The following is a 27,992-nucleotide window of genomic DNA, read 5'->3' as shown; positions in this document are numbered from 1 at the left end:
GATTGGGCGGAGCCCTGACCGAAAGGGCGTTGCGATTGGCCGAGGAAGGCCACCTGCTCTGGGCGTTCCGCGCCCGCCTCTCCTGTGTCGCCTATCAGTCACGTGGTTCGCTATTCCTGGAACTGTTTGCGCTTCCGTAGCGCTGCGGGGCCGTTTTTCGGGTGCGCGGCAGCGGCGCCTTCTGCGCTAGGAGCGCCGCGGCGGGCGTGGGGGGGTGGGCCGGCTCGGTGGTGGTGGTGGGGGCCGGGCCGGCAGGGCGGGCGGTGCCCCGCTATGGCTCTGGGTGCCGGCGGCGCGGCGGGGCGCGGAGGTCGGCGGCGGCGAGCGGCGTGACTCCGCCGGGGGGCGGCCGCGCTGCATGGGGGCGGGGGCCGGCCGCCATGGAGGGGGTGCTGTACAAGTGGACCAACTACTTGAGTGGTGAGTTGCTGCCAGTCCTCAGCCTCTCGCGGGGCGGCTGCCTTGCTGGGATGAGTGCCGTCATCTTCTTATATATATATATATATATACGTGTGTATATACATGTACACACTTATACAAAGTATATATATGTGTGTGTGTGTGTTTATATACATATATGTATTTCCTGAGCCCGGACCAGCACTGCTCTGTGTCACACACACACCCCCCCCCCCCCCCCTTGTTGGGGACCAGCTACAGCTTGTTGTGGTGCCACATCGGCACCATCCAGCACTGGAGGGGGTGTTTAACCCACCCCTGGGTGCTGGTACCCATCTGGGGTGCCCCTCGCCCTCCCTGGGGTTGCGGGCTGGGGTTTGGGGTGGTTTAGGATGCGTTAGGTGGTGCTCTCCAGTGTGTTTCCACATCCTGTACCCTGCCCCGTGAAACTTTCCCGTGTGTTTGTTGAGTTGCTCAGGGGAGTTGGGGGAATCCTTGACCTGGGAGGGGAAAGTCCAGTCACACTTGTGGGATTTGGATGAGAAAGTTAGCAAAAAACAACCCCAAACCCTAAGACAGGAAAAGAGACAGTCCTCCTAGCGCTGAGCCCAGATTTTAACTCTTTGGGTGGGGGACACTTGACTTTTGTAGTAGACTGGAAGCAGCCCTGTGTGGACAGTGTTTCCTCAGCAGATGTTAAATGTGGTGGGGTCAGAAACGCTGCAATGGTGGGGAGGGTCCAGGGCCACCTGAGGTCCTGTGGGGTGTCCACTGCTGGATGCATTGGAGGTGGCTTGTAATTCAGGGTGTGTGGCTGGGATCTGGCCTGGTGCAAACCTCTCCGTGGTTTGTTGAAATAGTTTGGAAACTTGATGGTCAGAAAAAAATAACCATGACCTTGACATCGCCAGGTGCAAGTTTTGTTTGGTGATGTAAGCATGAGGGCTGCCTTCTTGCTTAATATTTTTTCAGAGAAGCTGGAACAGCTGCACCTCTCTGGTTAGTTGGGATGGTGTAGGAAGTCAAAATTAAACAAAGAAAAAGCTGAAGCACAATCAAGTGATGAATTCATGTGGCAGGGGGAGAGGGGGAGTGCTATGTGAGGCTGGGTTTACTGGTGTGCTGGAAGATTGTTGTGGCTTTTCCCCTTCAGGCAATAGGTATTCTGAGAAGGGAATAAAAAATTGTCAGGTCTTAGTGAATAGACACAGATACATGTTTTTGTTAAATCATTTTTAAATGCTCTTGAATTCTGCAGCATGAGGCAGTGGGAGCAGCCGTGCTTGGCTTTTCCATTTGGACTGCAGAACTCACGCCCTGTTATTAGTCCTTCCCCATAATAACAACATCCATGGTTCAGTTGATCTAAAGTTTTATGTGTTTGTTTTTCTTTGCATTGCTTAGATGCTGGGGTGTGTTTGGAACCCTTGCACTTGCTTTCATGCTGTGAGACCCGGGGAATGTGTGTCTGTGGGAACCAGCGCTTGTGTAGATGACTGACTGGTGTTTGGCATTGTAGCATTTGTGCCTCTGTGTGTGCATATGGTAGGATCAGCTGGACTTGTCTTCTGTTAGATGAAGACTAAGAATAAGAAATATTCCACTTTGATAAGCACTTTCAGCCAAGTGACCCTCTGTGAAGAAGGATTACGCTTTACCAATGTCAGTCTAAGTGAATGCAAACTCAAGGAAACTGTTCCCTGAAGGTGTGACATTTGCCCCAGAATTTTTGTTCTCAACAGAGAGAAAATCTGTGATGGAGGATTGAAGCATCTTTCTGATTTCTTTGCTGAAATGCGACTCTGCCAGTAAGTGTGGTGGTCAAGGTCGCTCTGTGCCTGTTTTCAGGTTGCAGAACGCCTGTCTTGTGTGTGTTTGAGAACAGGAAATTTGCCGTCCTGCAAGCTAGCTAGGCTTGCATGTGCTTGCTTTTGGCAGAAAACTAAGACTTCCTGCCCTGAAGCCATTAAGTTACAAATTTATGCAATGATGGGAAAAAAAAAATACTGTTCTGGAATGTGGCATTTATTGTAGCAGTAGTGTGGGGCTGGGGAGTGAGAGACAGAAAAACCTCTTTTCGGGGATTGAGGGAAGCAAGAGGGTTCAACAGGTCACCCAGATCAGTATTTCTGTCAGTATTCTGCCCTCAATGTGCCTTTCCTCTTGCTCAAGGTTAACTAATCTGGTGCTGCATGGTGTAATCAATGTATGCAAAAAGTAGGGAGAATGTATGTCATCTCTGTATGTCAGTGTATGCCTGGGTTACTAATGCAATGCTGATGCAAAGATAAGCAGCAGTATCTTTTGCCTTTTCCTCATAAGGAGGAACACACCTTTATTTCACCCAGAGAGGAGGTACCAAAGACCAAGCTTAAAACTAAGGGAAAGGCAAACTGGTTTCCCTCCTTGCTGTGAGAGAGGAGCTGATGGGATTTGTCAGTAATTGAGTCTTTTCTGGGAATTCTGGTTTTATAACATCTTCTGGCATTGCCATCATGAGAGGTCAAGTCTGTATCACCCTGGTTCCCCCTAGCCCTTGGGCAGGAAGCTAGATCTCTGTTGCAAATTACAGAGTTATTGACAGCAAGAACATTTCATAAGTAGGAAACAAGTTTGGCTTTCTGCAAGCAAAGGTTAGAAAACATGGCGTGGTTGCCAACAACTGAAAGGCTGATTAGCTTGCCTTACTGCTCAAACAAGTTATCTTGTTTTATAATAAATGCACTTGTTTGCTTTATATAGATTAGGATAAATTAGATTAGTGTTACTTGGTTTCTGCTTGGAGATAGAGCTTTTCCTCTGGTATTAATCCCGCGCTGACGTTGTGCTTTCTATGTGCAGAGAGGGGTCCTCTTGAGTTTAGAGAACTGAGGCTTTGGAGTTTCCCTCTCTGTTGATGCAGTGGCCCCCAGATAGTGATTTCTCAATGTGATAGGTAAGTTCAAGCGCAGTGAGGCAGCTGTGGATCAGATACGCACACATGCAGGTCTAGACTGTGAAAGTCCACGTGAGATCTTGTGTTTGCAATAGAGTGTGTCCTGAGATTGCTCTCGTCTGTGCTTCCCCCCACTGAACTTACCTTGTAACTTCAGATTAAAACCTTAAGGGGACAGGGAACCTTGCAAGCAGAGTTATTGCTTGACATATAAAGTGTGATACCACTTTTTCACTTGGGCAAGTATATGGTGCCTCTGCAGTCTTCAGATCCTCAAAGCGCAGAGCTGGGTGATGCAAGTCACGCAGGTGTGCAGGTCGGCCTCAGCTGAACCTGCAGTCAAACTGTGGAACTTAATCTTTAAAAGTTTCTACATTTCATCCTTTGCCAGAAGTCTCTACCTAATGTTATCGTTGCTTGGTAAAGGTTGTGTGGGCCAGGGATGGGCTTGTGGCATGGATAAAGGGAGTGTAACTCTTATTTCAGTACTGCTTATCGCAGTAAGCTGTTGGGGTGATAAAAGCATCACCATGTACCTTTCCTGTAGCTCCTCAGTCTGTTGTGCTGTTGCTGCCCGTGGTCCTGGCTGAGCATAAAAGCATTCTCGTGTGGACAGCATCAAAGCCGTGTCCTGGCTGCAGTGTTGTAGCAGGACTGATCTCCAGCTGGGGATGCTGCTTGCAGGATAGAGAAAGGAGAGAGTGGAGGTGAGCCGCACCTGAAGGCTGCTCTTCGCTGTTTGGAAGCTGTCTGCCACAGGACTCTGCAACTGAACTCAAGCTGCAATTCACGCTCTCTGTTAAGCATGCTTTCTGGTTATGAAAATCCTTTAGTCTTTGGAGATTGCTTTGCAGAAATAATCTGAGATTTTGATTTCTCACCAGGTTTATAGAATGAGTAAGCTATCGCTTATCCAAAGGGAAACAGAACGTGGAGTTGGGGAATACCTTCCTTCAGTGGTGCGTGAGAGCTTGATGCTTTCAGTTGGTTTTTCTGCTGAAATTCAGTCCAGTTCAGATCTTAAGCATAAGACATACCTTACCCGGGGTCACTGGCCACAGGCAGAATTGCAGCTGACTTGAAGAGGTGGTATGTATCAGCTCTTGGCTTGGGGATCAAAGGCAGCTTCATAATTACAAAGAAAAATGATGACTGCCTCTGCTGACTTGCATAGTATTCCCTGTATGCGCCCTGAAACGACTTTGATCACTTTTCTTCACAAAGCTGAGCTTTTACTGGTATTTAAATATTCACTTCTTTAATTGTGCTGAGTAACTCTAACATTAGCTATTTCATCTTCCTCAAGGCTCAGCACCCATGCATTCATGCCATCACTTGTGACGCTGTATCATACCACAGGCCATCATTCACTCTCCCCACCTTTCTGTTATCATCCACTCTCATTTTATTGTTGTGCTCTGAATTCTTTTCAGTTTATCCAGAGATGCCAAGAGCCAGCACCAACCAGTACATTTCAGTTTTCATAAAACTTCAAATTACTCTTGTCTCTAATGATTCAGAGTTCTTTAAGAAACTTGGGGGGAGAGCTCAAGAGAATGTGAAAGAGCGTTAGTTTTTATAGCTTGAATCTGGATGCACATGATACTGCTCAGAGTGAGTCTTTGTTTTGGGACTTTAAGAAATTGGACCTTTTAGGATGGAAGACACATGTACTTCCAGTTGATATCAAGCTCTGGAAAGAAGGTCCTCAGTTTCCAAGATGAAGAAAGTAATCAGAAACTTCACACTTAGATAAACATTTGGTTCTGAAAAGCTTTTGTGTATAATTTTTCCCCTTCTTTTTAGCCTCTGGGTGTAGTCCAAGTTCTGATTGTGTAAAATTAGAAGTCTGGCTTTTGTGGAGGTGGACCTGGACAGCTGAGGTTTCTGTTGCTTTCAGGGCAATGGTCTGCCCATGATTACTGACTGTAGCTGCTCTCAGAGACAAGGTGTTGGTTCATTGGATGACCCAGTCTCACCCAGTTCTGGCTACATTTTTCACCCAGGATGCTTTGGGGACTAGTTAGTTAATTCACTTTGGATTTTGCATCATTATGTTTGTAGGGTTTGACCTTTCTCAGGCCTCTCTTCCCATCCCCCCCGTTTTCCTTCATGCCGCATTCTTACTTTTGTCATACCTTTTTGGAGCTGAGTAATGAGCTCACAGCACAAAAGTTTGATGAGGCTGCAGGAATGGAAATCAGTGTCTCCTCTATCCTCTGAAGATGTTAGAGCTGCAGAGCCTCCAAGGTGCAGTGTTCCCTGCCAGGTATGCTGCAGTACCGGTGCCTCTGCATTCAGTCCTCCTGCACCGAAACAAGTGAGTGATCACAGGGAACGGCTGGGTAGGACCAAAGCGAAAGGTGTGGCAAAATGATGGTGAAGAGATATCACCATGTATGTGTTTACATAAATGTATCGGTTCATTCTGGCCTGAGAACCACCCCAGGGGTCAGAGAGGAGCTGCTGGTTTGCTGGGGCAAAGTATTAAACAGTTTGCTGGGAAGTATAAACAGAGGAGGGAAACTCCCAGGAGCTCTGAATAATTTGCATTAGTGTGTCTGAGCAGTGGCCTGGACTGTTGAACTTTTGCCTCCACCACTCACCACGATCCCATCTCTGCCCTTGATCCTTTCATTGGGTCCCTTTCAAAAATGCCTGAGTGCTGGTATGTTGTGCTCTCCATGCCTTGGCTGGTTACTGGCGTAACATCATTTGCAAACAAACCCAGTTCCCTGTGACGGCAGGACGCTTTTTAAATGCTGCTAGCACTGCCTTCAGAGTTGTGATTGAAATGAGGATGGATTTTATGGGACTCCTGCAAGAAAAACTATTTGAGAAAGTATTACTGTGCTAAAGCCGTTTCCAGCTGTTTCTTGCTTCACTTCAACCTCTAGCGTCCCTCAAGTGCTTTTAAAAGCAATACTATTGTTGAAGTGCTGAATCCATTAACTTCATTACCTTTAAGGACTTTTGGTGTTGATTCCTGCTGTTGATACCCACATTATCAGAGTAAAATTGCAATATGGACATTTCTAGAAGCTGCTCTCTAGGTGAGGATAATGGCTCAGAAGAGAGGCATGAATTATCACACACTCCTGTCTGCCTTTCTGTTGTCCCTCATAGGTACCAACTGAACTTTTATCCTGTCAAATCATTTTGCTACAGAATTAAGGCTGTACAATGTGTTTCAGTGCCTGGGATTGCCCTTCCCAAAACCTGGGTAACTGTAGAAGGCTGTATGGAAAAAGCAGGCAGCAATTTTGGGGCGAAATTGCTTATGTCATAACATAACCCTTTAACTGTCTTGCTTTGGTTCATTATGCAAGGAGAAAAAGGAGGAAAGTTTTGAGTTTGGTCTGTGTAAGAGACTCTTTTGCTAAATGCTTTTCCTGACTGGAAACCCAGTGGTGACTCACAGCAGGAACACGTGGCCACATGAACTGAACTTGGTCATGCAGTCAGTCATTAAGAGCTGGATTGTGAGATTCAGGGTGGGTGCCCAATAGTTGAGATTGCAGGCGCTCTGGGATCTTGAAAATGAATGTTTCGACCGATTGTGACCTGGAGTTTGCCACAGCCTTAATTCCCCAGGGGAATCATTGTCTGTCAGATGTTGGCACATTAAGACCAGCAGTGGTCCTTCTGGGCCAGTATAAAACATTTGTGTGGTTTGATGTGCAGGGAGCTCAGTGCAGGAGTCAGGGGTGGGTTTTTTCCAGCATGGTCCGTGGCAGTTCTGCAGTCTTCTTTCTAAGGTGGAAATAAAATTTCTTGATTCAGCCCTGTGTTTTGGCTGTTAGATGCATCATTTAACTGGAAAATACGACTTTCCTCATAACTGGAAGACCAGCATCTTGTACCCATTGTTGCCTGAGAAGAAGGTGCGACTATCTAGCCAACAGCTGCTGCAGGAGCACCTTGGTTCTAGCAAAGGCACAAATCTGATGGATTCCAGAGTTACATCAGCAACTGGGAGAGGACTTACACTGGATTTTCTCTTGCTCTTTACAAGACTCCAGCAGTGCCTTAGAGCTGAGTTTTCAGCAGCTCTTTTCCAGCTATCAGTTGTTGGTCCGGGCCTGGGCAGAAGCTGTGTGGTTCTTCTGCCCTTGGGCGCTGGGAGATAAAGCGGTAGGTGGTGGTACGGTGAACACATGGCACAGCTTTGCTCAGGGTGGGGTAGATATTGCTTGTTCTTGCTGTGAGATGTCACTGATTATCAGAGCAGCCACTCTGGGACTCTCCCTGCACAGAAAAGTAAGGATCTGCCCCTGCTCTGCCACCTGCTAAGTCTTGGGCTTGCCAGTAGGGATGTGATGAAGGGTTTAATTCTTCCTACTAGGTGGATGTGGCCATAACATGGCAATTTCAGAATTGTCTCCTGTACACACTTAAAACTTGCATTAAGTTCAAAGAAGTCCAAGGACTATCTATTACATAAGTTTTTATGAAGATGGATGTTGAAGATCAAGAAATTAGTGAGGATAAAGCACTACCTAATTCTAGGGGAAAGCAGGCAATAACAAAAACCTGAGTGTCTGTCCTTTGTGCCTTTTAGAAACACAACTCGAACTGGCATCTCTTAATTTGCAGCTTGTTTTCCAGGTCATCAGTTTGACTTCTTGAGTATGGAATTCTCCCAGATGGGTTGACTTTATGGATGGATGTCTGACATCATCTACATGTCTTCAGATGTTTGGGGTTTTTTTCTTCAGGCTTGGCACTTTGGTACAAATGCTGTTGGGAGTCTGAGTTGTGTAACATTGAAGTTTGAATTATGTCCAAATTTCAACTGTGTTATCAAGAAATGTCAAGTTTGCTCTGCGATAGCTGCATCCAGACTTCCTTAAGTGTAACTGAGGGAAGTAGGCAGATCTTTCAGGCTGTGGAAATTTCTGGAGAAATGCTGAGTCCTTAGCAGGCACAGACTGCTTAAATATCTGTTTCTGTAGTGGATGAGATCAGATCTTCAGGTACTGCAGGTACTAATTTCAGGTTTCACACAGGAGTGCAATATGTATTAGAACCCTAACCAGTGTCTGTGAAGTCATCTAGAATCTCTTCAGTGTTTTCTATTGCTGAGACCTTAAGCTACTACTCACTTTTACAGTGCTTTGATTTCTTGGGTTTTCTTTTCCTTTTTTGCCAGCAAGATCAATTTTTACTGTGAATGGCTCTGTGCCTCTAAGAGGAGCTGTGGAAGTGTGAGCTATATTTTGTCCTGCCTGTGCACCACCAGTATAAACGGGCTCAGTACGTTCTTCTCCAGACTTGTGTTAGTGCTGGCACCAGTAAGACCTCAAAAGGTTCAGCCTTAAGTTTATATCTCAGGTGAAGCCCAAAGGCTCAGTTCCACAAATCGCAACTTTTGCAGGAGAGATTATGGAGAGAGAATAAAACCGAGTAAGCCCAGGACTTGTGTTTGTTGAAATGTCTTTTTGCTGCCTTTCCACCCCCCCCTGCTCTTTGCTTGTCTGCAGAGGTGAAGCTCCTGTAATGGAAGATTGTATCCCTGTTGGCTGTGTCAGCCACATGCTATTTTTAGCTATTTGTTTAGGATAACCTTCCCATGGCTGCTGACTCAGTGTCAGTATGTACCAGGTGGATAGTGCATCTTCTGATAGAACTTCGTTGTGATTTGGTTTTCTATTAATTGATTTCCTTTTACAAACATGTATGTTTATTAGTGTAACTATTCTGCTCTGAGAAGACTTGCTGTCCTAGTTGGCAATTGCCTGTCACTGTCTTTTTAATACACATCTAATAAAGAAGTGGTAGGTTCTACAAAGGAAGGCAGATAATTGCTGCTTCCCCATAAAAAAAAACAAACCCCAAAACCTAAAACCTAAAAAACCTAGGACCAAAAAAACCCACCAAACAAAAGCCTCAACAAAATATATTGACTCATATTTTTAACCAGCCTCCAAAGTGATGGAGGCAGAGTGCTTTGTATGTTGGCTAATTGATCGCCCAGCCTTTGATTGATGGGATGCAATTTGGTTGAGCATCAGCTGCAGTTGTAAGCTGTAGGACCATGGCTTAAATGATTCATGTGCAGCAGCAGGATCTCCAGACTGAATTAGAGGCTTGTATTGACTGTGGCGCTGTGCATTATTTGAAGGATTGGTTCTGTGCCATTGAGTGTCTGAAGCAATTAACTGCTGCTCTCTGCTGAACAATCACCTCCTTTTTTTGAGAGTTCCTCCATATCAATAGTGACTTTTAAGATAGTTTCTTTCTTTTGGTGGCAAGACAAATAAAACCCAGTGTTGCTGTTTTCTTTAACTCTCATTCTTGTGATATTTTCCTCTTCGGATTAAACAAAGAAGTATTGAGAATACTTTAGCATTTATAATGTTTTTTATTCTTCTAGGAGATAAGGGAAGATCTCTGTTACAGTGTGAAAAAGAATTGATGTTTAATTTCTTTAGCAGCACCTCAAAGGTTCAGTAACCTACAGACCAGCTTAGCTTGGCTTGGATGCTTCTTAAAAAAAAAGCCAAAACAAATCAACAAAGGAAAAACCCCAATCTATACTCCTACTACTAGCCTGTGGCATTAGGGCTTTCTAATCTTAAACTGAGCTGTGTTTGGCTTCATCAGTAGCCTAAGGAGTTGGTCCCTAGCTGGTAAGGAGCCATCATTCCTCCAACATAGTACCAGTCAGAGCCCAGACTGGGCTCCTGCAGGGCTGTGCTGGTTGGCAGAGCCTCAGCTTTGGTATCTTACTCCCTTGGTCCTGGTCTGGGAGGCTTTTGCAGCTCAGTAATGAAAGCTGCTTTCCTCCAGTGACGTTGCTGTCTCATTTCTTCTTAAGTTAATGAGCTTGTAGTTTTTAATTAGACATAAATGATGGCTGTCACGTCTTGTTTGTTTATATCTTTTCATGCTGCTGTAGTACTTCCAAAAGAAGAAAACAAAAGGGGTAATTTACTTTGGAGTTGGGCAGCAGGGTGGGCAGAAGGTGGTACCCAGAACTATTGGGTTTGGTCTGGCTTGGTGTTTTGGTTATTCTTTGGGAAGGTGTCCAGAAGTAAAAGTCATTAATGCAAGATTACTTTTTATGTGCAGGACGAGAATTTCAAGAGTTATGGAGAAATGCTTCATTGAGAGATGGTGTTTAGAAATCAACACATCCGCCTCTGTCCCCTCCTTCTCTTGATTTTTAGGAGTTTCTTGGCTGTTGCTTTTCAAGACAGCTTGGCTAGCTTTTCCCACAAGGGAGGAAGTCATGTAAGGCAAGACAGCTGGGGTGGCTTTTGGAAGAGTGAAGGGGTGGGTTGCAGAGTGATGGAAGGAGTGGAGGGGTGGTGGGCTGAAAAGGTGGGTTTGGAAGAGAGAGTGAGTCAGTGATGCCACGTTAGCAAAACTACTGAAAATAACATAAAACACCTCAGGAACACAGCACTGAGGTCCAGCTCCCTGTGGAAAGGACACGTAGCTGCCAGCAAGGAGGGGTTGCGGTGTACAACATGCAGGCCTGTCCACAAATCTTACTGCTTCAAAGGGTTTAATTTTCCTGAGGAACTGAGAACCTTTTGGCCTTATTTACAGTGAGTCCCCGAATGAGAGAGGTAGTGGGATTGTAGGGAGAGAAGTAACTGAGAAATGCAGTTTTGTTTTTCAGGCTGGCAACCTCGATGGTTTCTTCTCTGTGGTGGAATCCTATCCTATTATGACTCTCAGGAAGATGCCTGGAAGGGTTGTAAAGGAAGCATCCAAATGGCTGTGTGTGAAATTCAAGGTAACTAAGATGCCATAACACCCAGCTGTGTGGTTTATCCAATAATGTTGCATACTGGCATTTCAGGAGGAAAAATGTCTGAAACAACTGAATAACTAAACACATTGTCAAAATAAGCATCTGCAAATGTGTATTTTTCTGGCTTCTATCCTACTTTTCAGAGATAAGCTAGTCAAACAGCAAGGTGGCTTTCTGACTTTTTTTCCAGTAGGACTAACTATACGGTTCCATTGCTTTCATGAATGTGAGGCTGATGTCTGCCTTCTCCCTCCAAGTATAAATAACATTGAAGATACTTGCTGGAGGACCGTAGTGGGTGGGTGTCACAGCATACCCATGTATATTTTTTATTATCAGGATGTCTTCAGGTCATATTGCCTGTGCAAATAAGAAGCTAAATACAAGGATGTCTAGATTAGAATGCAGTCCTTTTATAGAACTATTTCTATCCACATTAAATGAACCAGGATTTGGACTCAGTGATCCTTATGGGTCCCTTCCAACTCAGAATATTCTGTGATTCAAGATGAAATTTCAGGTCCTGAGAGCTGTTTGACAGCTTGATTTCTTTGGTATGTATTTGTAGTAACTCAGTAACTTGATCTGTATGCTAGTTTTTATTCTATAGTACTTTTAAGAGAGCTACAAGCCATCGAATGGGTATTCTAGAGACAGGTGGGTTATTTTTCATGAGCTGTGGTCCCACAGATTTAAATGATTCCTCATAAGCACAAAACTGAAACTAGAAACATGAATAATTTCAGTACTAGTTCTGCTCACTAGTATTGGGTTACTTGCCAGATCTTTGAGGTTCAGTTAGGGGCTGGAGACCTGAAAGGGAGTCTTACCAAAAGAGGATACCCTTTCCAGAAAGACTCACAGATGATACTGTAGTGATCATGAAAGTGTCTTTCATCACCATTTGTCCCACAGCTGTGCATGTGTATGTCTTGTCTATACCCTAACTCAGAACAGAAGTAATAAAATGGCAGCAGGGCAAGTTTGGGGCTGTAGAGTCCTCCTCTTCCATTCCTATTTTACCTGCCACCCCACATATTTGTTGGGATATTCATTTGGGCTGGGAAGGGCTCAGGGTCTAGTCTGAAAACTATGTTGCTTCCAGTTCATCCTGCAGATAACACACGAATGGACCTGATCATCCCAGGGGAACAATACTTCTATCTGAAGGCAAGAAATGCAGTTGAAAGGCAAAAGTGGCTGGTTGCTCTAGGAACTGCCAAAGCCTGTCTGACTGACAGCAGGACACAGAAGGAAAAAGGCAAGAACACCCTTTTGCTGACACATCCTGTTTGCTTTTTGTTTCCCCATCCTTACCCTAGTAGATATACACACAAAAATGGCAAAATTCATTGCTCCTGGCTGAGGGACACTGGGATGTAGACTGTCCATGAAGGTAAAACACCCACCTTGTGCAGCCACCCTAGTGTGATGACCCAGCCTCTCATACCAGTGGCTCTTGAGCTTTGGATTTGCTCAGACAAGTTCTGACTCGATTGTCTTAGGCACTTCAGGAATCCCTTGGCATTTAAAATAAAGGTTTGCCTTTGGTTTTAAATGTATTCAGAAACTGAAATCTGATCATGGCCAGGCTGTGGAAATTATTTAACTTGCATTTGCTTTCACCAGCAATCTCACTTTCAACCCAGTGAAAACCCCTCTGGCTTACAAGTGTGTGGTGTTATTCATGAGTTGCTGTGAGACCTCATGCCTTAACCTTGCATAACCTCAGCACAGTGATGATGCAGAAGATGGGGAAACAGCACATTATTGTTAATGTATCAGTGATCCTGAGCAAATGCAGGGTGAGGCAGGAAATTCCTTTCCCTGAGGTGAGGAATCACTTCTCTTAGCCTCATGTGCATCTTCACCAGGTTTTGCATCTAGCAGTTCAAGCTGAGTCAGAACTGAGCAGATGCCACTGTAAGGACCTACATGAAGTGGGGATCTGATGTACAGTGCCTAGAAGCAGAACAAAGTTATATCTGTAATAAACTGACACACAGTAGCACAGGGTTTAAAGCTGCTGATGTATTTGCAGAACTGATCTATGTTAGTCTAATTAAAAGATAATTTATTTTGTAATTCTGGGACTCTAATGTAAAAAAAAATACTTCTGAAAAATCTCAAATCAACTGTTAGTTATATCTGGATTAGTCTGTTCAATTCTGTACTCTCCAGTACAAGCAACATATGGGCATACTGGAGTCAGTCCAGCAAAGAGCCACTAAGATGATTAAAAGGAGTATCTGATGGGAGAGCATTAAAAAATGGAGCCACACTCCTCTCAATGAATGGACAAGTGGAAATGGGCATAAATTTAAATACAAGCAACTCCATTGAGATACAAGTAAAAATGTTTATATTGTGAGGGTGAGGGAGCACCGGAACAGGTTGCACAGAGAAGTTGTGGAGACTCCATCCTTGGCAGTGTTCAAAACCTGACTAGACATGGCCCTGAGCAATGTGCTGTGGCTGACCTTACTTTGAACAAGGGAGCAGGACTAACTGGTCTCTCGAGGCCCCTTGCAAATTCTACCATTCTGTGATTCAAAGATATATATATATTAAATGAATCCCTTTGTGTTGGGCAGGGTGCATCTTTTCTTGCCAGTGTTTTCTACCCAGAGTCATGATTTTTTAATTCACAATGTAATTGCACCTTGAACTATGTAGTGAAAACAAAAATACGGTATGTAGGGGGTTCATCCTATTTAAAAGGTCCTTTAAAGTCAAGTGTTGTGTACTTTCTTTTTCACTGTGTCCTAAGTCTAGGAACATACTGCATACTATTCCTGTCTATGGTGGCAAATAACAAAACAGTATTTTACCTGTTAGGAGCATAATTTATGTCCAATCTAGCTCATCTTTTTGAGTTGATAGAAATTGTTTTGAAATAAAGAAGCATTGATTGAATTAGGTTGGATAATGCTATTTCAGTGACTTTCCAAAATTGTGTACTGCAAGATGGATGCAATCAATTTAACTCTTCTTTCAGAGTTCACCGAAAACACAGAAGCCTTGAAGACTAAAATGTCTGAACTTAGACTGTACTGTAACCTCCTTGTTCAGCAAGTGCATAAAACAAAGGAAGCCAGCATTTCCAGCCTGTCAGAACCAGAGGTACAGCTCTATTGTTGGTGTAGACCACATCTGTCAACTCCTGAGCATTGTGAACTCTTCTGGTTGGACAATGTAGTATTCACTCACAGTTACTTAACATTTCACTCTATCTGCAGAGAACCTGTGGGAGATGGTGTTGCCCACACAACAGTTCTTGTTGAAATGAAGCAATACTGTATTGTTGCAAATAGCTTTCCCTGTGTTGGGATAGCGAGTAGGGAGGTGAGGTACGACATCTCTGAGTTGGGTAATAACATCTCTGTAAGGCGGTCATGTGTATATAGTGGATCAAAAAAGAAAAACAGGATTTATAGAAAGATAACTTGCAGGAAGCACACATTTGTCTTCCCCTGAGTCATTAATATTCTGCTCAGCAAAACACTTCTGTTCTTAACCAAAATCCTTGAAAGGTCAGGAGACAATGTAGACCTCAGAAAAGCAAAATTGCTAGAAAGACCTGCATGATTATCCTCACTTAGGGTAGAGTTTCAAACCTTGCAAATCTTCCTGACCAAAGAAGCCTCGTTTAAGGGGGGATCTCCTGAAGACAGTGATCTGCCCCTTGCTTTGAGAGGGAAACATGTGAAGGGGAGATGGACACCGCTTGCTAGAGAAGCTGGTGTGGAGTTCTGGGTTGTTTCCTGGAGAGATGGGTCCTTAGCTGCAGGACAGGCAGGAAAAACATCTGAAGGATGACCATTTATATGTCCAAAACATCTGAAGGATGACCATTTATATGTCCAAACCATCTGATAAACGGTTTATGGTGTATTGGCTAACAGCCAGTGCACTAGAATTGTGTAGTGTATAAATTGCTAAGAAGCACTGTTAAAACTTGCAACTCGCAGGTTTTGACAACAAACCAGCAACATGATGTTTATCCAGCACATAGTTCATGCTTCTGGGGGGAAAACTTGCTTTCCCTGATCTTACTGCTGTTTAACTGTAAAGGTTTATCACTGAAAGCATTTCAGCATCAGTACCTGCACTTTGCAGTATTGTGACAAAGTGATGCTTTATTCTGCCTGGTTTTCAGTTGTAGTAATTCTTAGTTCTTGGGATTTTTGAAATTATTTTCTGTATCTACTTGATATGTTTACTTTTCATTTCTTCTGTCAGTCTTGTCTTCTGGAGCACAGTTGAATACATCAAGGCTTAGTATTTAATGTACTTTTAACACTGGAGATAAGTAACAAAGAGGCATTGCTTTTAAAACACAAGCATGCTGTGCTTGTTGTAGTGAGAGGTTGACATGAGTGGTAATGCTGTGAGGGGGCAATACACAATGCCAGTTCTCTCAGCAGCTGACACATTGTGTTTTAATTAACGTTAAACAGAAATCTTGACTGTAGCAGTTGTGTGCTTTGTAGAGATTAGTTGCTCCAAGTTGATCTTCTGTGCTGAGTTCCATGTCTTCCAATCGGTTTCTTCCCACAGAGCGGGATTGATATGGGAGCTCTGTTAAAATCAACCTGTGACACCTTCCTGAAGACTCTTGAAGAATGTATGCAGATTGCAAATACTGCCTTCACTTCTGAGTTATTGCATCAGACCCCGCCTGCATCCCCACATTTAGCAGTTCTCAAAACAAACAAGGTAATGGCCAGTGTCCTTGTCTCCCAGTCCTGGTGTGGATGGTAAGGCATCCTTCTGTGAAGGAACGTTTGTAGTAATAGGGAATGCATTTTTACCCATATTGTAGCTAGTAGTCCTCTACAAGGCATACTTTGCTATTTCTTGTGGCTTGCAAGTGAGGTGGGGCCATTTCTTAATAAGCAGTGACCAAGCTCTTAGCTTTTAACAACAGGTAAATGTTAAAAGCATTAACTTTCACCACCTGATCCAGCTTGCAGACAGGATGTTTCAAAACATAACCCCTTGCTCTATGACAAGTTGTTCTGTAGTGAGAGCTCACAGTAATTACTGCTCTTCTAAGCTGCTGCTGCATCTGATCTGTGGTAATATGCCAACAGGACCTGATGAGCTTATCTCTTTAATGATAAGGGCTCCTTCTTGAGTGCTGGATCCGCAGCCGCATATACGAAATTGGAGCATCTCTGGCAAACGGCAGATTAAGGTGTATGCAGGAAGGTAGATGCATCACTGCATCTGGGAAGTGAGGTTATTTCACTGTACCCAGTGTCTGACCTCAAGTTTCTTCTGGGTTTCCATTATTTTTTTCTTAAGTGAAGGAAACATCATTGCGAAGAAAACTCACTGCCTTTGTTCTTTTCAATATTTTTATGGTAAATAATTGAAATATTTTAATAAAATAATTTAAATTATTCACTAAAACTTAAATAATTGTTTTAATTTTTAAAAGATTTTCTTTTTATTTTTTTGCTTTTGTGTGTGTACTGCCTCCAGGTCAAAGAATTAGCAAGTTCACGCTTAGCTTTTTAACTTTATTGTTGACTCCAGCTTGGGTTTAATGAAATGTGAAGAATGAGAAGCATGATACAGTTTCCTTGCTTTAAAGAATATTCCCCCTCCCCACTTATCTTGCAGATAAAGCACTCTGTCTTGTCCAGTCACACCTCAATGAAAAGGTATAATACAAGTCTTTACTGTCAATCTCTTTCTGATCTGTATTGGGCAGTGTCTGTTCTTTCCATATTTTCACTCTAATATTACTGGTACTGGATGCAGGCAGAACTGTATCGCTCTGAGCTGCGTATCTGGAAGGGAGCTGGCTCACCCCCTTTCACGTCTCCTCTTTATCAGCCTCTTTCCCTTTTATTTTTCTCAGCCATCCACTCAGTGACTTTACTTACTGGTCAGTCACCAGCCAGCTCAGTCCCACTTCAGTGCCCTTTCCTGCTTCTTACGTTCCACTCCATAAACTCACAAAGTTGTTGATGGAGGGCAGGCGGTGATTTGTGGAGCAGATGGCAAGGCTATGTATTTTCTAAGTACTAATGAGGGGATATTCTTTTAGCTACAATACCTGCCTGATTTTCTTTTTTTGTAATCAATTGTACTAGTTTGATTACATCTCTTTTAAATAAAGGAAATTGTAAATATATTCAAACTCTGTAAACTGAGGTTGAATTGTTAATCCTACTTGCTGCAAGGAGCTGCCTGATCCCTTTTATTATTTTAGACAAGTTCTTTTGCTCAGAGCAGCCTGTGACAACCTATAATTTCTGTCAGCTACTTTTCTGCTGTTGTTATTTGTGTGTTTTCACAGAAAGATGCTTACCAAGCAATGTTTTATACACCAGCCATTATTTTTTCCCTTTCTTCAGGCAGACCAAATTGAACCCCTGTGAAAACGGCTCTGTAAAAGCAGAAATTAACCATCAAGACCAAACTCTTATTAAAATTCTGGAGTGTTTAAACCTGGAAACAAACAAGGGGAGCAGTGATGTTTCTGTTGAAGATCACGCAGCAGAGGATTTGGCAGGTAGATATACGCACCATTTTTTATCCAGGATTGTTACTCTTCAAGTGTAAATAGAAGGAGGTGTAGGCTGCCTGTGAAAGCGCTCATACCTTGCTTCCCAGGAGCAGGAATGTTGGTGTATTTTAGCTTGGTATCTGCTCATTGTCAAGTCTTCCCAGCATAGCTCCTGCCCTTGTCGATAGCAAACTTGGGGCTGAATGGGGAAGCAAACGAAAAATTCTTTATTGGACAAGCAGAGACTCCTGTAGATGCTGATTGACGTGGGTAACAATACAGCCTGGCAGAGTTTGGGCTCTTCTCACACTGTGGACAGGCACATTATTCCCAGAGGGCCTCCACTGGGAATGCCGCCACCTCTGCTAACATGTAGGGCTGCAGTGTCAGAAGAGGGTCATTGAAGCTTTGTGTGTCTGTCTGGGAGGGGTTGACCTTGTAGTAGCTCTTGATTACTCTGACAGATCTTTATGGAGAATTAACCCTGTTTCTGCAGCTAGGAGTACACTGGAAAACACTTTATTTTTTCCATTACCTTGGCAATAGCATGAAATGTAGATTTGTGCACCACTTCAGTGAAACGCTGTTGAACTAATTCAGTATAAAACTCCATCCAGTGTTGCTGTATTGTTAAGTGCTGCTGAACTTGATTTTGTTAAGTGTGTACAAATAACGTGTTTTCTGCTCATGTCGTTGAATGGAGTGTATCATTCTTGAACAGTAGCTTTCTCTGCCTGGCCAGTAATCCAAAATAGATATATTCAGGGACTATATAGTGAAAATATATAGTGAATCAGATGAAATTTTTAATCCCAAATTAATCAACATGGTGAATTTCCTCTTATGTGGTTTCGCTTTGGAGTTTTTCCCATTTCTATGGCTGGTGTTGTGTGGCATGGTAGGTCCCAGCAAAATAACATGTACATGTCACCATTTAGTGTAATACCTCAAAAGATACAGTGCTGAAGCAAGGAGATCAAACTAATTCAAGTCAGGTTGTTTGTATCATTTAGCTACTGAGGTTGTTCCTGTGCAAAAAAGAGAAAAACTTGCCCCCTCTTGGGTATGCACATGTGAGTCGGGGAGTTCTGTTGGCAGGAGTAGGATTTGCCATGCCTTCTGTGTGCTGATCCAGCCAGCCCAGGGCTCCATCTTTCCAATGGCTGTAATTTGGGTGTTCCCTGTGAACCCAGGATACTTTTCCCTCCCTCTCCCTTTTATTAAGAACAGTCAATTTTTAAGCCAGCCCTGAAGTCCCATGAGAAATTTCTGCACCGTGAATATACAATTTTTGCTTCTTGACTTGCTCTCTGTAGTTCCTCATGATGTCAGAAGGTCTAACCATGCACGGGCTATATAAGACTTTGTCTTACTTTGGAGGTGCTCGTGTAGTGCTCTGTTTGTTTGAAACAGATGCACTTCACCCCAAAGAAGAAATAAAATACACCAGAGTGGGGAAGAGGCACATGGATCTCTTTCTGGGAAACTTTAAAGATACTCATACAAATCAGGGAGAACATAGCAGCCTCTGAAATCATAGCAGTATCCCTCTAAGCAACCAGTTTACTTACTTACCAGAAGGAGCAAACAAGTCACCTTTTATTAGTTTGGTTTTTAAAATGCACTGTGCCGCTCTAATAGCGCTGGGGCAGTTACAGCCATGTGAGAAGTTATCTGTCTTTGAAGGAGATGAGTCTGCTCCCTGCTGCATCCAATCACTTCTTCAGCACTCTTCTCTCATAAGGCTGTCCTCCTTAAGGATATGTGGGCTGCTGCATTGGAGCCTGCTGCTTGGCCTGTCTGATTTAAAGAAAGGAGGAGGGGACCGGCTGCACTGTGGTGGGAGTCATGGTACTGGCAGGGAAGGCATTTGAACTTGCATGACCCCTATACCCAGGTCTCTTCTTCCAAATAGAAAGCATTTTGATGAAGAGGAATAACAACATGGCTATGTGGCTGTTTTCCTTTTCTATTTTTGTTATTCTTCTATTTCCTATAAATGCAAGGCATTAAAGAAGATGGAGAGAACAAGCTGCAAGCCATAGAAAGCTGTGGTGCCTACAAGCTGCTGCAGTCGGAAACGGATTCTTTAAGTGGATTGACTCTGTGTGAGGAAGATAGAAATGAAAATGATTCTCCTACCTTCTTCAGTGTCATGAGCAATAGGTAGTACAGATTCTAATTAAAAGTTATTGAAACTTTGTTAAGTGTTTGGCTCATTTTTAAGATTCTTCTCTTTGAAAAGCTGTATTTGCTGAGATTATTTAACAGGACTGCATACAGCACAGTAACTGAAGATTATATCCTTTCTAGAATTAGCTGTACAGAGTGGCATGGGAAGTTTTTTCCTTGTTTGTAATTGCAAGCCTTGCTTGAACACCATAAATGTGTATTATCTGCAGTCGTTTATTATAACCAAGTGAAGCAAAAGCCACCTTGGTGGTTCCATGTCTTAATTTCACCTCTGTGCAAATGAAGTGGGCATGAAATGTAATTTTGCATTTTGGAATTTCACAAAAAAGGATTTGTTAAGGTAACAGTCTCTTCTGCTTGTCCTGTCACAACAGGTTCAGCGATATTGAACTTCGGGAGGAGGAGGGCATCCCAACAGAAGAATTCCTGGAGTCATGTTATGCAATTGTGCCGGTTCTGGGTAAGCAGCTCCTCTTTTTTTTTTTTTCCTGGCTCCTTTTGACTGCTGCCAGCAGCCAGAAAAGGTGGAGCAATTGGTCTGGAGACTTCTTTCCTTTGCTAAAGGGGTAGAGTAGGAACAATTACTATCAGCAGAATCAACTTGAGTGGTACAAAAAGATTTTTTTTTTACTCCTTTGCTTTATAGAGGCTGCAGTCTTGTGTAGATGGGACCCAGTTGGTGGGTCTATCTGGAACATCAATTTCTTGCCCTCACAAGAGTACCTTGCATGCCTTACATGTCCAGTACAGCTGATGTCACACCATCAGCTCTACTATCTATGTGATTTTTCCCAAGCCTTCTGTCTCCAGCTAGTGCAGCTCCCCACCCCGCTGGCCTCTATATCTAGCAGTGGATGTGAGGTCCCTGTGAGCATGCACCCTGTCAATGACTTCCAAATTGTGTGTCAGTGTGTTTTAACGTTTGTGCCAGCTGGGGTGGATTGGGTCTACACAAAACACAGGCTTCAGTTTACATTATTTAGTATTTTCATGCTATTTAGAAGGATTTTTAAGAGGGTAAATGAAATTAATTGTTACTAAGACATGAATACTGGAAAAAGACACAATTTTAAATATAGCCATCTTTTTTATTATTTTTTTCTAGACAAGCTGGGACCAACTGTTTTTGCTCCTGTTAAAATGGATTTTGTAGGTAACATCAAGGTAACAGCTTATTTCTAGCACTGTGGGGTTTTTTGGGGGGGTTGTGGGGTTTTTTTTAAAAGAAAATATCTATTTTAGGCCCTACAGGTCAAGAATCTTTGTTCTAGGAGTCAATACTGTAAGGCTATTTAATATTTAATGACGTTACCATGTGTTATATTGGAATGCTGAAATGCCCCTAATTCTGTTCTTACAGTACACACTGTGTTTAATAAATGCAGTTGTGTGCAAACTTACACTTTGATTGACTGCTGAGTAAAACATCTCAAATACACCTAATGAATACAACTGATTCTGAGCTGTATAGGTTGGATGTAGTGATGTGTTGGTAGCAATATTAACTTTAGACTGTACACCAGACGGGGGCATGGGAAAACCCTTTCTTCAACCAAGTAGTAGGAAGTTGGTGCATTAAGAAGCAGCTTCTCAGCAGGTTGTGGCAGACCTTGCAGCCTCAATTCTTGTTCTGGAAGTTCTTCCAGCTGCAAGTCTGAAAAGGTTTGAAGGGCTGCTTGTGAGACAAGATGTATTCATACTGAGATTTTTTTGTAGCTTTTCATGATAAAGAGCATTCAGATTTGTTTGGTGCAAAGAGAGACAAGTATTCATTTGTCTTACTGAGGGTAGCTGCTGAAAGACTGAAAATAGCAAGACAGCAGAATGCTATTCCAAAAGCTAAACCCTTAAATTGTCAAGTGATAGGCAGCTACTCCTTTTAATGTAGAAGAAGAATCTGTTTATCTATGCCTTATGTATTTTCTCTCTCTTTTTTTTTTTTTGTGAGGAGGTGTGTATAAATTTGGAATAAATTTAAAAGCTTAAGCATGCCAGTGGCTGCCAAGTATAGTTAAGAATTTGCAGCTTAGCAGTTGTCCAGAGGTAATCTTACTTGTGCTTGAAGCTCGAGGCAAATGGGACTTTGACAGCAGGTAGAGTAAATGGGGAGCATGTGTCTTGCTTGGGGATCTGTGGTATCTCTTTGCAGGGAAGAGTGCTGGTAAATAAGTGGGCTTTACAGGACAGGTGACTATTTGGTCTTTTAAGCCTAAAGCTTTGCCTCTTGATTTTTTTCTCCAGAAAATAAATCAGAAATTTATAACCAACAAAGAAGAGTTTGATACCCTTCAGAAGATAGTGCTCCATGAAGTGAATGCAGGTGTAGCACAAGTTAGAAACTCTGCTACGGAGGCTCTCCTGTGGCTGAAAAGGTAACGACCTCCTACCTACCTACACCATCAACTGCTAAGCTGCAGTAAGGCACCTTTCACCAGTGCAAGCTTATGTACATGGAGCAAGCTGGTTACTTTCCACGGGCTCCATCAATCCAAACTGGCTAGGTTCAAGATTGATGTCTTGCCTGTGGTTGTATCAGGGCACCTTGGCCTAAGGGCTTGAAAAAGCCATTTCAGGCAACCATTTTTCCCATTAAAGTGAAGTCACAATGACTGATTGATCCTGCTGAGCCAGAACATCAGGCAGAGGATTTCAGGCTACAGCAAAAATGTTTTAGCAAAGTGTTTTTCCTTGGGCTGGGAGAGAGGCTGGAGGAGGCAACTACAGGTCTGTCTTTTTTTTTTATTATTATTATTATTTTTATATATTCACATTGAAAATAGCACCCCAATTCTGAGTTTTATTGCAACTTTGGGGGCTTTCATAGAATGGTCTGGGTTGGAAGGGACCCCAAGGATCATAGAGTTCCAATCCCCCTACCATAGGCAGGGCCACCAACCTCCAGGCATGATCTAGACAAGGTTGTCCAGGGCCCCATCCAAACTGGCTTTGAACACCCCCAGGGACGGGGGATCCACCACCTTTCTGGGCAGCCCATTCCAGCACCTCACCACACTCTCTCTGTAAAGAATTTTCTCCTAGTATCTAATCTAAACCTTCCCTCCTTTAGCTTCAATTCATTCCCCCTTGTCCTGCCATTATCTACCCTTTGAAAAAGTTGATTCCACTCCTGTTTGTATGTTCCCTTCAGGTACTGGAAGGCTGCAGTGAGGTGTCCCTGATAGGGGACACTCTAAGCTGAACAAGCCCAGCTCCACCAGCCTCTCTTCGTAGGGCAGGTGCTCCAGCCCTCTAATCATCTTTGTGGCCCTCCTCTGAACCCTCTCCAACAGTTCTACATCTTTCTTGTATTGGGGGCCCCAAATCTGGACACAGGACTCCAGATGGGGTAACTTATTATAAACATGGTTTCTTTTTTATTTCCTGACAGAGGCTTAAAGTTCTTGAAAGGGTTTTTGACAGAAGTGAAGAATGGAGAAAAGAATATTCAAACAGCTCTGAGTAAGTGCCAGTTGCTTTATTCTTTGTGTGCTTCTGGATTTAGATACTTTTTTCTTCCTCATTTAGAACCTGCGTATTCTTTTCTTCAGTGACTATTGATGCAAGACAGAACTTTTTGAAAATTGCAATTTTTGAAAACTACTAGTTAATAGATAACTGGTCAATGTTGATGTAATAGCAGATAAAGATTCCTTTAATTGGCATAATTTTGTCAGGGGAGCCAGTTGTATCTTAGGGAAAAAAGTGTTTTGTCTCATCCCGTTTTCTCTGCTGGTTTGCACTGAGAGCACTCCCAGATTCGTAGTTGCAGTTGTGTTATTTTTTTAGTTCTTTGTGAGATTGGCCATCACTTTTTGCAATCATCTCTTTGCCAGTATGGCTGTGAATTGCCTGTAGCAGTTAGAAGGGAGATTGTAACAGGGGAGGGAAAAAATGGGATTTATTCCAGGTACACAGTTTCTGACACTGAGTCAGGCCGGTGCCCACAGCAAGTATAAACCAAAATGCAAACCCTTCTTAGGCTTGACTTGATTCTTCCTGAGACCCTTTTTATATGCACGCAGTCTAATGTTATGATAATCCTTTAAACCCGCTTTTTAAAAAGCTTTTAATTTTTTAGCTTCTTTTTAAACAGCTCAGCAGTCACCCTGTAGGATTAGTAAAAAGAGCTATTAGACCAAAGTATGTAAGCAGCTCTTGGAAGTGGGATTGTAAATACACTGCTACCAGATGTGGATGTTAAACATCATGGAAAGTCGAGGCATTTACTTGCCCTTCTGAGTCTGAAGGCTTCAGTACTGAATTACTACCTGAATTGCTGTGTTTGCAGCAGAGCAAAGCTGCTGGTTTCTTCACACCTCTTCCTTCCCCTTCCCCCGCAAAAAGCTCTTCTGTGTCTGTGTCACCAGCGCAGCTTTGGTTTACTGTTACAGTTTCTTATTTAGGGGTTTCTGTGCTATTTGAATCTCAAGTAAAGATGGGGTATGTGTCCTCTTTCTACAACCTCAAATATCAATCTCAATTAAAAAAATGGAATATCCAGCAGTTCTTAGGATCTTCTGAGGTACAAACAGCTTTCTAAAGGGATTTGTCTTTACTTGGGATTTAAATCTAGGCAAACTTCACTTTCTGTTTTTAGTGTCCCCTATATTTGCTGATAAGGCAGAGAATAGACTTGTCAGTCCTGTTTGCTGCACAATCCTCTTTTCTTTTTTTCTCCTTACTTCATTGCTCTTGTTACTGTGTGCTTTTCTCACAGATTCTCACTCCTGCTGTAAGGATGGGAAAGCTGCAGGCTTTTAAGCAAAAGTGCTAAAGCAGCAAACTGTAGAGGTTCCCTTTCTTCAAGGTGAACAGTTCAGGGAAAGTATAATGCAATGTCAGGAACTTAAAAAGTCAATTGAAGGACAGAGATATGAAACTACAATGGTGACAAACTAAGGCTGGGAAAATGTGGCTTAAAGATATTTGGCTTTATATATATAGAAAGCTTTGTATATGAAAGTGGAGCTGGCTGAGAGCATAACAAGGGCCTTCATCAAAGGCAGCACTCACAGGAGGGATCCTGAGGATGATTTTAATAAAGGCTCTGTGTTTTCTGCTCCAGTGATCCTTGACCCTCAGATGTAAACAGAGATGCCTGAGCTACCATCTCAACTGAGGCCAGCTGACCATCAGCTTGCAGGATCATTTCCCCCCATGTATTATTTTCTCAGGCTTGCACTGAACCGAGAACTAGGTAGTAGAAGTGTTAGTCATGAAGCGCAGCCAGTCTAAAAAGAATTCCATTTGCCTTTCTGTCTGTTAGAACACTTACTTCTTGTGGATGAGTTAAAGGAGATTTGACAGCAGAGCTGAGACCACACTGCAGAAATCCCAAATCTGTCATCTCCTTTCAGTTGTAACTTTTGGGCTCACAAACAGCTACTATTTGCTTCGTGGGGCAAGGATATAGCCTTAAATGGTTGTGTCTAAGCTCTGAGTTCTCTTTGTGATGCAGACTCAAAGCCACTGTACAGTCTCTCTCTTGATTTTTTACATTTTTTTCCCTTTAAGACAATGCCTATGGAAAGACATTACGGCAGCACCACGGTTGGGTTGTCCGCGGGGTCTTTGCGGTATGTATTTATCTTGGTTGTTTATCTTGTCTTTATCAATTACATACAATGTAAGGTCACTTGAACAACTGCATTAAAATTCTAGGCATTAAAATTAATAGATCCCTTTGTCAGACCTTATTTTCAAGGTGAGGTTTATGGTTATCACTATGTCTAGCCTTGGGCTTTCAGGCTGGAACCTGCTCTCTGCAGCTTGAACAGACAGATCATGCTTGCATGCACATATTTTTGTTGTGTGTTTTTCAGCACAGTCTTGCAGGGCTATTAAATGAAGAAATGAGGGTTTGAGGTTGCATTTTTGAGGAGTGATCTGTCTTTGGATGTGAGCATTCAAGAAGGGATGGTGCAGAATGAATGTGTTAGGGAGTTCATAAAATCATAGAATGCATTAGGTTGGAAGGGACCTTTAAAGGTCGTCAGGTAATTACCACCTACAACTACCTGAAGGGAGGCTGTAGGGAGGTGGGTGATGGTCTCTTCAGCCAGGTGACAGGAGATAGAACAAGGGGAAATGGCATGAAGCTGTGCCAGAGCAGGTTTAGATTGGATATGAGAAAAAAAAAATTTTCACTGAAAGAGTTGTCAGGGCCTGGAACAGGCTGCCCAGGGAGGTGGTTGAGTCACCTTCCCTGGATGGGTTCTAAAAAAGGGTTGATGAGGTAGTTAGGGATATGGTTTAGCATAGGATGGGAATGGTTGGACGTGATGATCTTCAAAGGTCTCTTCCAACCTTGTGATTCTGTGATCTAGTCCAACCCCCCTGCAGTAAGCAGGGACATCTTCAGTAAATCAAGTTGCTCAGAGCTCCATCAAGCCTGACTTTGAATATCTCCAGAGATGGCGTCTCCACTACCTCTCTGGGGAACCTGTTCCACTGATCTACCATCCTCATATTGAAGAATTTTTTCCTAATACCCAACCTAAATCTCCCCTTTTCTAATTCAAACCCATTACCCCTTTTCCTACTGCTACACGCCCTCACAAACAGTTCTTCCCCAGCTTTCTTAGAGGCACGATGAATTAAAATATATTAACTTGAGGAGATAGTTTATTTTGTTGTCTGGTCTGGCAGCTCCCTCTTGTGTCTGTCACTGGAAATTATCACTGAAATTGCAGAAGGGAGAAGGAAAGCCTGTTCCAGGCAATCGTGACAGAGTCTTTGACTGGGAGAAACAGAGATGTTGAGGACAGTTTTCTAAGAGTGTTTTGAGAATGGGACTTTAGTGCTGAAGTGTGTGACACTGTGCTGGGAGCTCCCCTAACGAACTGCTTTATTTGGGGTTTGTATTTAATGTCTAATTTATGCTATTTATTTGTACAAAATATGATATACAGACACTTCCCAAAAATCAGGCCTCTCTGAAGATGTCTGAGACAGGGGATCAACACAGAGATAATAGAAATAAAATCAAGCGAAATGTAAAAAATTAGCCACCCTCCCAGTTCTACATCTTAATATATACACATATATACATTAAAACTATGCCATTTGAGTGCAAAGAGGGATGTCTTAGCAGGTTTTTTGTGGCTTTAGTTGAGTTTCTTTTCCTGTTCTGTTCTGCAAATCTAAAAGCGTTGCTTCCTCCCCCAGTTAGCTTTAAGGGCGGCTCCGACCTATGAAGATTTTGTGGCAGCTCTGTCTGTAGAGGAGTGTGATCCTCAGGAAGAAACATTTTACAAAGGAATGCAGAGGGACCTCAACATTTACTTACCAGCCATGGAAAAGCAGCTAAATATCTTGGACACTCTCTATGAAGTACATGGCCTGGAGTCGGATGAGGTGGTATGACTACAGCAAGAACTGCGTCTTAAAACTTCAGGGACTGTGTCTGTTAGCAAAGATATTTTTTTCTTCTGTTCTTGAACATCGTTTCTGTTCATTGTATTTTTTCAGGCAGGAAGGGTGTTGTGAGTGTTTTTGGGGGAGGGTATGTGTGATTTTGATTTTTTGGTTACTCTATGTCGTTAAACGCAGAGGTACTGTTGCTCTTTGGGTCCCAACTATGTTCATGATGAATGTTTTTGACTGTTTCTCCCCTGCCTGTGGACTCCCTCTTCTCTTCACCTCACAAAGGTAACAGAACAGAATTTAGCCTTAGCTCCTGCACGTGCAGCAGAGCGTCAGGATGTTGAGATGAAGCCCAAGCAGGCACTGATGGCTTTGGCTCTCCCATGCCCTGTGCCCACTCCCTGCAACAGTGGAGGAGGACAGAGGTAATGAGAGGTACTGCTACCTTGGTAGCAGAAGAAAAGGGCAGTTGAATCTCAGCAAGTAATGTTCATGGTGAGTTTGCCCTTTAATTTGGGCTGAAGCTTTTTAATGCAGCACCTCCCCAAATACTACATATGTGGCTGGTGGTCTGAGCTTCCCTCAGAACCAGCCTCTGAAACTGGGTGTTGTGTTCTCCCTGCCAGTGGGCCACAAGACATTTGCTGGCACAGACTAACAGAGCCCAGCTAATTGGAACAGAGGAACTGTAACACAAGCAACTGAAGATCATGTCCATCATCCTGGTTTATTAATATTTTGGTGGGTTCTTCTATTTTGGGTTTAGGGTTTACTTAAATTCACACAAAACCATAGTATTTGCTTTTAAATTG

At 43.0% G+C, this 27,992-nt stretch overlaps 1 protein-coding gene across 1 annotated transcript; it reads left to right on the top strand.

The window, feature by feature from the left end:
* Window positions 1-380: 380 nt before the first annotated feature.
* Window positions 381-27,180, top strand: PLEKHA8 (pleckstrin homology domain containing A8; the record flags this gene model as incomplete). Its single annotated transcript, XM_084280406.1, has 14 exons — window positions 381-420; window positions 10,965-11,081; window positions 12,205-12,360; window positions 14,098-14,222; window positions 15,660-15,818; window positions 16,731-16,771; window positions 17,471-17,628; window positions 19,629-19,788; window positions 20,190-20,275; window positions 20,921-20,979; window positions 22,057-22,187; window positions 23,204-23,274; window positions 25,330-25,391; window positions 26,983-27,180. 14 exons carry the CDS (start codon window positions 381-383, stop codon window positions 27,178-27,180), a joined length of 1,563 nt encoding a protein of 520 aa, XP_084136532.1.
* Window positions 27,181-27,992: the final 812 nt, after the last annotated feature.

This window comes from Gallinula chloropus (assembly GCF_964237585.1).
Source record: "Gallinula chloropus genome assembly, chromosome: 2".
NCBI lineage: Eukaryota > Metazoa > Chordata > Aves > Gruiformes > Rallidae > Gallinula > Gallinula chloropus.
This window is presented reverse-complemented; position numbering and strand designations above follow the sequence as displayed.